This window comes from Mustela nigripes, chromosome 14 (assembly GCF_022355385.1).
Source record: "Mustela nigripes isolate SB6536 chromosome 14, MUSNIG.SB6536, whole genome shotgun sequence".
NCBI lineage: Eukaryota > Metazoa > Chordata > Mammalia > Carnivora > Mustelidae > Mustela > Mustela nigripes.
This window is the reverse complement of record NC_081570.1, coordinates 4,238,616-4,250,162: the sequence shown is the minus strand read 5'-3', so window position 1 is coordinate 4,250,162 and position 11,547 is coordinate 4,238,616. Positions and strand designations below refer to the sequence as shown.

The 11,547-nt window shown below is 48.1% G+C and overlaps 1 protein-coding gene and 1 non-coding gene across 16 annotated transcripts in view; one reads left to right on the top strand and one right to left on the bottom strand.

Moving 5' to 3' along the window:
- The window catches only part of CAMTA1 (calmodulin binding transcription activator 1), an 822,863-nt gene extending 822,658 nt beyond the window's left edge, over positions 1 to 205 (bottom strand). For 13 of the 15 annotated variants that reach the window (XM_059374684.1, XM_059374683.1, XM_059374685.1 and 10 more), the window contains exon 1: positions 59 to 183. In XM_059374684.1, coding sequence (XP_059230667.1) covers positions 59 to 103 — 45 coding nt within the window. In that variant the 5' untranslated portion in view covers positions 104 to 183. Of the gene's footprint in view, positions 1 to 58 lie in introns of all 15 variants that reach the window. The other 2 variants (XM_059374689.1, XM_059374682.1) reach the window with 2 other exon arrangements.
- A 9,110-nt stretch (positions 206 to 9,315) lies between these two features.
- Positions 9,316 to 9,388, top strand: TRNAK-CUU (transfer RNA lysine (anticodon CUU)). The gene has a single exon. It is a non-coding gene; the product is annotated as a tRNA-Lys (tRNA).
- The last annotated feature ends 2,159 nt before the right edge of the window (positions 9,389 to 11,547 follow it).

Here is an 11,547-nt window from a genome sequence, read left to right as displayed (position 1 = left end):
GGGGCCGGGTCCCGCCGCCCGCCGCGCCGTCCCCGGCCCCTCACGCGCCGGCTCTTACCTTCCGGCTTGTTTTCGGCAGCCATTTCCCCTCCGCGCGCCACATCCTCCTCCTCCTCGCGACCGGGACCCCGAGCGCGCGCCTCGTACCGCCGCCGCCGCCGGCCCAGCCACCCCGCCGCCGCCGCGCACCCGCCCTGGCCCCGCCCCGCGGCCCACGCACTGCGCCTGTTGGGCCGTGAGGCTGCCACTCATAGTGCCCGCCACCAATCGCCCCGCACCAGGGGTCTCACTACTCTCCGGGAGGAGCGTCCTATCCGCCCGGCCCATTGGCTGGTCACCACCCAACGCAATGAAAGGATTGGTCAAGAACCAACGCCCCCTCCCCACCCACTCCCAGGAAAGCCCGCCTTCCAGATCTAAACAAAGCTTCCCAGTGGCCAGAGCCGGAAAGAACTGCCCAGTTAGGACAGAGCCGACACGGAATATTTCCTCGAGGCCGAGACGTGGCGCTTTGATTGGGCGTTACTACAGTGTTTCCCAGGCCGTCCAGACCAATCAAAGGGGGTTCCCGGAACTCGGGAGCGGCGAAGGGAAGCCCCGCCCCCGAGCGTGACCGTCAGGAGGAAGGCGCTCGCTCATTGGCGCGCTGGGGCTTTTCCCGCGTGCTCCCGGGGCTGAAGGACGTTCCCGGGGAAGCCGCTGCCGGCGCGTGGGGTCCCTGTGGCAGTGGAGGACGCGGCGGGATCTCCGGAATCCCTCGGCCTGCCTCCGCCCGGCGGCAGCGGGGCCTGGGGCCCCGGGGCGGAGGTCGGCCGGGCGTCGTGCTCGGAGCCGGTCGGCCCGGGAGTCCGGGCGTCGCTGCCGGCCGTGGGGGAGGGGCGCGTCTCTCCAGGCCCCGCCCCTACCCCTCCCCCCCCCCGGCCCCGGCGCCCCGCCCCCCACCCCGGGCGCCCGCGCCGCCGCGGCCCCTCGCGCGGGTGCCCGGCCCGCCCGTGCCCGCCGGTGCCCGCCTTCCGCTGCCCGCCTCCGGTGTGCTCCGTTGTCCCCTTTTCTAGCGGCTTAAAATACTGAAACTTTATTTTGGTCACGTTGGCCATGTGACCCGCCGAGCCGATGACTCATAAGTGCCTGTCCCAGGATGAGGCCGCCGGAGGCAATCTCCGAGCCGCGCGGCCGCGAGGGCGACGCAGGCCGAGTCTCCTCCGTCCCGGGCGCACGGTCGGGGCTCTTCCCCGCGAAGCTGCCGGCGCCCGCCGCACGCGCGCCGGGGAGGCCCGCCTGGGAGAGGTCGGGAGCCTCCTGCGGGGGACGGCCGCGCCGCCGCGGCTGCCCTGCAAGTCCGAGTCCGCCCCGCGCGCCGGCGCTCGGTGCACGGAGCGGCCCGGAGCCGCGCGAGGTGGCCGGGAGGGAGAGGCCTCGGGCCGGAGAAATTCAGCACCGGCGCACGTGGGCAGGCGGTGCCAGAAACAAAGGAGAGGGCAGACACCTCCGAGTTAGAGGGGGGAGAAAAGTTGCAGAAGCCGCAGAACTCCAGCCCCTCTGGGTGCGTCTGCGTGGCTGGCCGCGGGAACGTCTCCCTCCGCTGTGCAGAATCCGCGCGAGGTCCGGGTCGGAGGATTTGGGCGTTAAGATCTGAATGTCAAAGTGAATTCTGTGCGGGTCCTAACAACATGCGTTCTTTTCCTAGTGTTCACAAGTACCCAAGTCTCAAGTTTTCCAGAAATAAAGATGTCCCAAAAGAATGTTTTGTATTAGACACTTGCTCTTCAACAAACGTTAATTTCATGAGCTTCAAAAAATGCAAAATTTTGACAACTAGGGTACAATACTTTATCAATCGACATTCTTAATAGTATCTATGTTGACGATTGGGGTAGTGAAACGTTCCTGAAAGCGCTGGTGGCATTGAAAATTAGTATAACCCTTTTGAAAAGCAATTTTACTGTAGGTATTAAAAGCCATAAAAAGCATCTGCATCTTTTGACCCAGTAATCTTACTTCTGGGAATCTATTCTAAGGAAATAACACTAAATGCCAAAAAAGCTGTATGTGTGAAGGTACTCACAGGATCACTGTATTTATTACAACAACAATTTGGAAGCATCCTAAGCATGCTAATGTTGGATATTTACTTAGGACGTTGGGTTAGGGCCACAGGATGGATATGCAGTCACAGACATCAAAAAGAAAAACTTAACCATTGCTACGTAAGGGGAAAAAAATAATTCAAAATTATGATGTTCATTTATTATATGTGGTATGCTACTAGCTCCAAACAACTGTATTTTATAAAAAGACTGATACAAAATACACCCAAGACATAATATTTGGCTGATGGGGAGTTTTGTTTTCTACTGTCCCTATTTTCTATAATATAGTCATAACTATACAGCTTTTTTTTTTTTAAGATTTTGTTTATTTATTTGACAGAGACACAGCGAGAGAGGGAGCACAAGCTGAGGGAGTGGGAGAGGGAGAAGCAGGCTTCCCACCGATCAGGGAGCCCGATGCCAGGCTCGGGGGCTCTATTCCAGACACTGGGATCATAACCTGAGCCGAAGGCAGATGCTTAACGACTGAGCCACCCAGGTGCCCCAGTAAATATACAGCTTTTAAAATTAAAACATGTATTTAGACTAAAATGTGAATTTATCCGATGCCTAATGGAAGCCAGATACTGTGGTCTTTCCTGAGGATATAAAGGTGAATAAAATAAAGTTGAGTGTCTCCCACAGACAATCACAGGAGGTTGCAGGTCAAGGTGCCATGGGGACACAGAGCTCATGAATCACCAGAACTTCAAAGAAGGAGGACTGTCGCAGTGGAAAGCACCTATGGGAAGCACCCTAGACTCGAACAGAAATGGCAGTTCTCAAAGTGCAGCCTGGAAACTTGGGGAGGTGGGGGAATCCTCAAGACTCTTGCGCTGGATCTACAAGGTCAAAACTGTCTTCCTAATAACTGTATCAGCCCCTCACGCAAGTACGATGAAGTTTTCCAGACGCCACATAATGTATGACATCAAAACAGACTGAGAGCAGGAGCAGATCAGAGAATCTAGCTGTCTTCTATTAAGTGAGGTATTAAAGAGACGTCCAGGATGGTAAAACAATGCCACTCTCATCACATAACTTTTTTGTTTTGGAAAATTTTGTTTTTATTTTAAAAAATACGTATGTTAATATGTAGTCATTTATTATTTTTAAATGAACTCAAATATTTTTTAAATTTCTATATAGTACATAAGCCATAAATAAACATATCACAGGGGTCTGGGCGGCAAGGTCAGTTAAGGTCCCAACTCTTGGTTTCAGCTTAGGTTGTGACCTGGGGCTCTGTGCTTGTTCCGTGCCAAGTCTGCCCAAGATTCTCTCTCCCTGTCCCTCTGCCTCTGCCCCCCTCATGCTCTTTCTCTCTAAAATGAATCAATAAATATTTAATAAAAATAAACATATCAGAAATAAAAGTTCTTTGGGGCGCAGTGCCTGGATGGCTTAGTCGATTAAGTGTCCACCTTCAACTCAAGTTATGATCTCGGGGTCCTAGGATCGAGCCCTGCGTCAGGCTTTCTGCTCATCAGGAAGTCTGCTTCTCCCTCTATGCTCTCTCTATCTCTCTCTCTCTCAAATCAGTAAATAAAATCTTTACAAAAATAAAATAAAGTTATAGTTCTTTGGGGTCATTAATAATGTTTAAGAGTAAAGGGATCCTGGGCGCCTGGGTGGCTCAGTGGGTTAAACTGCTGCCTTCTGCTCAGGTCATGATCTCAGGGTCTTGGGATCGAGGCCCGCATCGGGCTCTCTGCTCAGCAGGGAGCCTGCTTCCCTCTCTCTCTCTCTCTCTCTGCCTGCCTCTCTGTCTACTTGTGATCTCTCTCTGTCAAATAAATAAATAAAATCTTTAACAAATAAATAAATAAATAAAAAGACTAAAGGGATCCTGAAATAAATGGGTTTGAGAGCTGCTAACCCAGAGTATGAGATGTTAGGGGTGGGGTGTGGCCAGTTGGCTGTGCTGGTGTCTCGGTCACTTCAAGCTCCTACTTCAAGGTACCAGCAACTGGTGGCTTCTAACAACAGAAATTTATTTCCCACTACTTCAAGGTACCAGCAACTGGTGGCTTCTAACAACAGAAATTTATTTCCCACAGTTTAGAAGTCTGAGATCACCGTACCTCCTCCCACTGTGGAAAGCAGAGAGGCGAAGCAAGCCCTCTCATGACTCCTAAAAGGGCACTAACCCTATCACAGGGCCCCACCTTTGCAACCTCATCTGATCTCATCTCCCCACAGCCCCACCTCCTAATACCACCACCTGGGTGTAAGACTCCAGCCTACAAATTTGGCTGGGGGAGGGGGATACACAGAAATATTCAGTCTGTAACAACAGGTGTTTGTCTTTGCTTGTTTCCAACATGTGAGCATTTACAGTATAGGAAGCACTGCTTAGAAACTGGCTAAATGAGCCCATTTAGGAAGGAGAGGAGTCAAAAATATGCTGGACACCCTAACCCTCTGAATCCTGGCCCATTTTGTTTTGGTCCCAATGTTCTTCAAGGAAAGAATGCTACTGTCCAGGGACAGGCGAATATTAAATTGTTACTTTTCACCTCAAAAATAATTGTAAAAGGCTATTCTTTTCCTGGTCAGCGTTCTGCAGTAATTAAAGTGCTTGCTTATCACTGCAGCTGACGAAGATAATAGGAGTGCTAAGACTTGCCTCCTTAAACCAGAAGTTACTGGGACTCCGTGTTACTGAGTTGGCAGAGAAAAGCCTGCACTGAGCTCCTTCAGAGGCGTGAAGGCACCTGCTCACTCTTTCCCAACACAGGACAAGAAAGAAAGGAGTTCCTCTGCCTGCACCTTGTTAAAAGCTACATGGTTAAAAATAATACTGTCCCAAAGTTCTACTTCCAAAAAAAAGTTTCTTCTCTTGCTCTTTTCTTTGAATTTTTTATTTCAAGATCACTGTAAGTTCTCATGCAGTTTTAAGAAATAATACAGGAGATCCCATATCCCCCTTGTTTTTATAAGATAAAACATGATGAAAACGTGTAAGCTTTGTTAGAACCAACCTTTCCCTAGATACCCTGTTTCCCCAAACCTGCAAACCCTCCTTTTTCTCTCCTCCTCTTCGCATCCCCACCTGCCTCTGTCCACAGCAACTCAGCCGTTGTCATCTCCAGGGTAGACTCTCAGGGAGCAAGAGCCCAGACTTGTCACAGAGTCTACACATACTGAGATCTTCAGAGCTAGGAGGGCTGCATTTCAGCTCATTGGAAATGTAATGGATTTCAAGAGATGTTGTTTAAACAACTGTTTTAATCGTAAAACCTTTCTACATTAACCGGTTATTACATGAAACAGACCTGAGGGCACCTGCTCTCCATGGACCCTCCTTGGGAGTTAAAGCTAGATGCCTTTGATAGGATGTATCTCAGCTTCATGCCTAACTTAAAAAATCAATCCAGTTTTTTCTGGACTTTCCCTTCCAAGCTAAAGTCATGGAGTGCCTGACTGGCTCAATTTATAGAGTATGTCACTGTTGGTCTCGGGGTTGTAAATTTGAGCCCCACATTGGGTATAGAGATTACTTGAAAATAAAATCTTTAAGGGGTGCCTGGGTGACTCAGTCAGTTAAGCGGCTGCCTTCAGCTCAGGTCATCATCCCAGGGTCCTGGGATCGAGTCCCATATGGGGCTCCCTGCTCAGCAAGGAGCCTGCTGCTTCTCCCTCTCCCTCTGCCTGCCTCTCTGCCTACTTGTGCTCTCTATCTCTCTGTCAAATAAATAAATGAAATCTTTTTAAAAAATTTTTTTAAATCTTAAAATAATTAATTGAAACTAAATTCTCTTCCCTCCCTCTGGTTTTATAGCCTAATCAGTCCTTTATTATTATTATTGAATTTGAACTTGGTACCAAAGAAATGCCTTCTTTTTTTAAAAGAGGGATAAGGTTAAAGAGATAGGTTTGGCTGGTTCAGAAAGGCACGTATGCAAAGTGAGGTATGACTCCTGAATCTAACAGATTTAGGAGACCAGGACACTAGCTCACTTCCTGGGACCCAGAGAGACATTAGTAGGGTTCCCAAACTCCCCAGAGAGCAAGGACTTGCGGGCAGCAAGCAGTCTGATTGGAGGGAGAGACGAATGCCCTTAGTGTCTACCACGCAAGCCCCCTGCTTGCACATTCCTTGTCTGTTTGGATGGTTCCAGGAGGGGAATAGAAATGGGAAGTTTGCTCATCACCACCTGGCCACCACTGAAGGCTGAACAGAGCATCCAGAAGGCTCCCGAGTTCCCTTTTCTTTGTTTTCCTATCAGCATCAGCATTCTCCGATGCAATTTATTTCGACTCTCAGTCTTCCAAGGAGACTTGATTTAGTCGTTGAAAGTAAAATAACCTGTCAAAACACCTGAAGGAGAAAGCAGCTGAGGTAGGTATCAGTTCTGGGGTCTCTGATGGGCACCCAGAAACACCAGAGAAAAACCAGACCACTGCCATCCACCGGAGCCCGGAAACACAACGTGGACTGGCCACAGCATCTATCTGACATTAAGTTCCTCATGTTTCAAATGAAGTGAGCAGTTTATTTTTCTTTAAGTATGAAGCCATGGGATATTACACAGCCATTAAAAAGATGGGGGTGTCTGTCACCAAGTGCTGTTATGTAAGTTTCTCCAGCTTAACTGTCGAACGGGAACAGAGTAAGTCACCGGTCACAGATGTATACTACTCTCAGAGGTACACAGATCTAAGCCCTGTTGCCCATTTAGATATTCTAGCACATATAGAAAAGGTTTCTGGAAAGATAACAAGAAACCTATAGTTTCCTTTGAGCCAAGCAGAAAACAGAAGTAAGTCTTCCTCTCCTTTTGATATGGTTTCAATCTTTTTCATGTGCATTCACCCAACAAATATTTTTCAGGTGCCTACGGTGTACCAGGCCCTGGTTCTTGGTGCTGGGGATACAGCCGTGAACAAAACAGAAAAAAATGCCTGCCTTCATGGAGCTGGCATGGAAGTAGGAAAGACGGATGATAAAAAAACATATGACTGAAGGTTAGAAAACAATCAATGCTTGAAGAAAAATGAGGTAGGATAATAGGGTGGGGCGTTGAGGGTACTATTTTAGATAGGGCGGGGTCTCTGAAGCCTGAAGGAAGCGAGAGGGAGCCATGCAGTTAAGGGCAGGGGTAGAAGGACATTCTAGGCAGAGGAAGCAGAGGGTGCAAAAGACCTGAGGCAAATACGCACTTGGTGTGTGGGAGGAGCTACGATGAGGCCATTCGGGAAGAGTGTGGGACGTGAATCCAAAGAGGATTCTGAGACCAGATCCCATAGAACTTTGAATCCATGGTGAAATCTTTGGATTTTATTCCAAGGCCCTAGAAAGTTGATGGTGGGTGTTGAGCTGGGAGTATATCTCAGTGGTGTTTTCAAAAAATCACTGGGACATGAGGTGGAAAACAGACTGCAAGAGGGTAAGAGTGAAAGCCCAGAGGCTCACCAGGAGATGATGGCAGTCAGGATCCGATCGTGGCTCAGACGAGTGTATTAGGTTCCTGTGGCTGCTGTAACAAGTCACCCTAGTGACTGAAAACAACAGAAACTTATTCTTTCACAATTCTGCAGGCCAGAAGTCCAAAATCCATTTCACTGGGCCAAAATTAGGGTGTTGGCAGGGCTGTGCTCCCTCTGGAGGATCTAGGGAAAATCCATTCCCTGCCTCTTCCAGATTCCAGTGGCCGTCCCGTCGGCATTGGCTGCTGGCCACAGTCTCCAATCTTCCAGGCCAGCATCTTCAAAACTCTGCCCCGTCTTCATATTGTTCTCCCATGTGTGTATGTGTGTCTGTGTATGTGTAAGAGAGACAGAGACACAGAGACTCTCTCTCTGCTTCTCTTTTACAAGAACACTTCTGACAGCATTTACAGACCACCCACATAATCCAGGACCATCTCACCTGTGTCAAGATCCTTAATTTAATCACGTTGGCAAAGACCCTTTTTCCAAACAAGGTAACATTTATAGGTTCCAGAGATTATGACCTGATGTCTTTGGTAGCCATTATTCAGTCCAAGGATTAGCAAATTTTTTTCAGTAAGGGACAAGTTAGTAAATATTCCAGCTTTGAATATTTGTCATCTGTCACAACTACTCAACTGTCTAAGCTGCTGCGTGCCAAAGCAACCACAGGGAGGGCCATGGTTAGACCTCAGCAATGGAGTTGGTAAGTTTTGCCCCTTAAAGACTGAGCAGAAGCACGTTTCAAAGAGACATCCAGAATCCCATTTAGGATGATAATTCTGAAATGCTTGTCAGAGAGCCAAGTGGAGATATCAAGAAGGCAACAAGGATAGGTGCACGTGGGGCACAGAGAGGTTGTGGCTGGAAATACAAATCAGTGAGAAATCAGCCTTCCACGGTGTCTAAAACCACGGGACTAGCTAAGGTTCCCTAGGGCAGGGAGTATAACTCACCTTTTTACTCGCTCATAATTTTCAAAAAGCTATAAAAATCATGACTCCCACACAAATATAAAGTGTGTCTGTGTCAAGAACTGTCTTGAGCTCTTTAGATTACGAGGGAACCAGTAAGATATTGACCCCAGCTGGAAGGAGAATTTGAAGAACAGAGGCATATTTATACACAAGCAAGAATGCTTGCTAGAAGATGCAAAAGTGGTGCGTATCTTTTAGGGCAATAACGTTCCATGTGTGGGATCCTCCTTTCCATAGGGCAGAACGCAGTAGCGTCTACGGGCAGGAATCATCTGCATTCCCCTCAGCGTTCTGCTTCTACCCCGTCCACAGAAAGGCAGTTAAAAGTGTTCATTCTGATAGAATCACATCCTCCCAGAGGGTCCTCCAGGCAATGCCCAACACTTTGCTGTATAGACAGGCTTGCTCTTTTCCAAATCTTGGACAATTTTCTCTGATACAGGGATTCAATATTTATTGAGCATCCTACTAAGTGACAGGTACCGCTCTGTGCAATGGAAGTACATCTCCGAACAAAAAACACGGATTTCTGCTCTCTTGGTGCTCACCTTCAAGAGAAGGCAATAAACATAATAAAGAAAATCTATAGGATGTGGGAACTCCATAAGCGTTACGGGAAAAATAAAACATGCAGCAGGTCAAAAGGGATCAGAAACACCAGTGCTGGGGAGATGTTGTTTCAAATAGAAATGGTCAGGTCCAAGGCCAGTTAGCTCAGCAGGTTAGAGCGTGGTGCTGACAAATAGAAACCATCGGGGAAGACATCATTAAGAAATTGACACAAGGGGCCCGTGGGGAGGGGGAGGGGCAGCGTCTGGCTGGCTCAGTCGGAAGAGCATGAGACTCTTGATCTCGGGGTTGTGGGTTCAAGCCCCATGTTGGACATAGAGATTACTTAAACAAATTTAAAAAAAAAAAAAGAAAGAAAGAAATTAACATTTGAGCAAAGACTTGTGGGAGCTGAGAGAGTTAGTCTCACGGATACCAGAAAGAAGATTGTGTAAAATAGAAAAAAAGAGTTTGGGATTTTTTTAAAAAGGAGGTTAATTTTGTTTTTAATTAGTGAAGGAAAAAAACGTAAGCAGTCAAATTTGAGTCATTGATTGAGTCAAAACAGTTTGTTTCCCTGCCTGCGACGCCTTCTTTCCAATTCTAAGCAGACTGTGATGCTGCGGGTACAAGATAAATGTGAAATCAGAAGAATGATTCTAACAGTCCTGATCTTTTCGCCCTTTCTGAGTGAAAATTGGCTCCTCCTTCTTATTGGAGAGGAATCCCATCTGCCTTGCTTTGCTATCCCACCCACAAAGAATTTGACTGCATGTGTGACAAATACTTAAAGGAAAAATTAAACTTTTAGTAGTAAATAGCAATTCAAAAATAGGTTTCTCGAAAGAGAATTTGCTAGTTAATGGAAGTGCTGGCTGGAGTAGACTGAGAACTCCTGATCTGATTTCTAAAACTCCGCTGTAGTAAATGTATAAAAATGCAGCGTTGTTTCTCTGCTCTTTATTTGGGAGACAAAGGGAGCTGGGATTCTTTCCTTTCTAATTCGAACCGCGTAAAGCAGAGTCTTAAGACTTGGGCAAAGATTTCTCAAAGTACAATTTTCCTCTGTGACAAAAGATTTCTTCCTTTTTGCATCTTGTCAAACATAATCACTCACAGATAAAGTCAATTTGCTCTTTTGCCTCCGTGTTGGGCTGTTTCCTTTTGCCCGCTGACTAACGTTTTCGAGGGCAGGTTGGACTTAATCATTCAGCACCCTGAGATTTTTCAGACCAGCCGGGGCCGAGGACTCAAAACAATAAAACCCACAGTTCGCCCTCTGACAAAAGACCTCATACCTGGCCAGGAGGGAGCCACTGAACACCTCAGAAAGAACAATTTGGAAAATTCTACCTAACAGCCCAATTCCGCTTCTCCAGATCCGGAAAACGCATTCATTTGTCACCCTAACTAGAAGTCATTTGGTGCTAATTATTCTAGAACTGGTGGCCGTTTTCTGCTTCCCCAAGAGGCCTTCCCGTCAAGTGCAAGCGCACTTCATTGTTTTCTCTCCGAAGAACCCCAAGCCTGCCTCGCGTTTCTATCCCGGCAGCTCTGCGGCCGGCATGTGGGTTCTCCATCCAGCGTCTCTGGGTGACCTGAAACGTCACGTTCTTTCCACCAGGGTGATGTCTTCCCCTTCCCCTTCCCCTTCCGCAGAGCCAGCCTCAGTCTGCCCGGGCTCTAAACCCCTGGCCACTTGGCTTGCTCCCGGACCAAAAGGCACAATGCGGTCCCCGGCACAGAGGAGCAGCGGACTGGGAACAGGGGCCGGCCAGGGTGCTAGCTGAATGTCAAGGGATATTTGCTGCAAAGAGGCTCCAGAAATAATGTAAAATTGTTCTGTCCTTTTAAAAATGGAAAATGCCTTGGCAGGGTGATATATTATTTGCCTGGCTGCATTTTCTCTCTGTCTCCGTCAAGGCTTGGAAAGTACTGGCACTTCTGCCTTTTCATGCGGAGCTCAGTGTAACTGGACCACATCTAATGCTTGTACGATGCAAATGAAGATTGAAAGTGTTGTTTCCTTTGATGTGTGTGACTAAATGCTCAGAGGGGATATTTTCTTTTCGATCCTCCGGTGGATAGAGCCTCTTTAAAGATACCTGTTGGCTCCTTCTTCCCATTGGCAATTGAAGTAATTCCCCGCACTGGAGACGGAGGTTGGGTACGGTCGTGATGAATGTCTTTCTCTGGGAAGAATACCCTGCTCGGGTTGGCGATGATTGTGAAAGCTCTGGGGGGAATTAAGAGGCGTGAAAGGCACGTTAATGATGGGTGTCTGCAATGAGCCATTCGGGCTTGCCTGAGAAAGTCCAGAGAGCACATTTGGAGAGCGAAGTTGGGGAGATGAGATGAGTCACGGCTGGGCTTCTCAGTGACGCTAGCTCTTTCTGGCTCCCAGTAGCTTAAAGGACCTGGGAAGCTGGCGAGGGGCGGGGGGGTTGCTGCCATTGGCCCGAGAGGCTGACCCACACCTCGGCCATTCAGTCTTC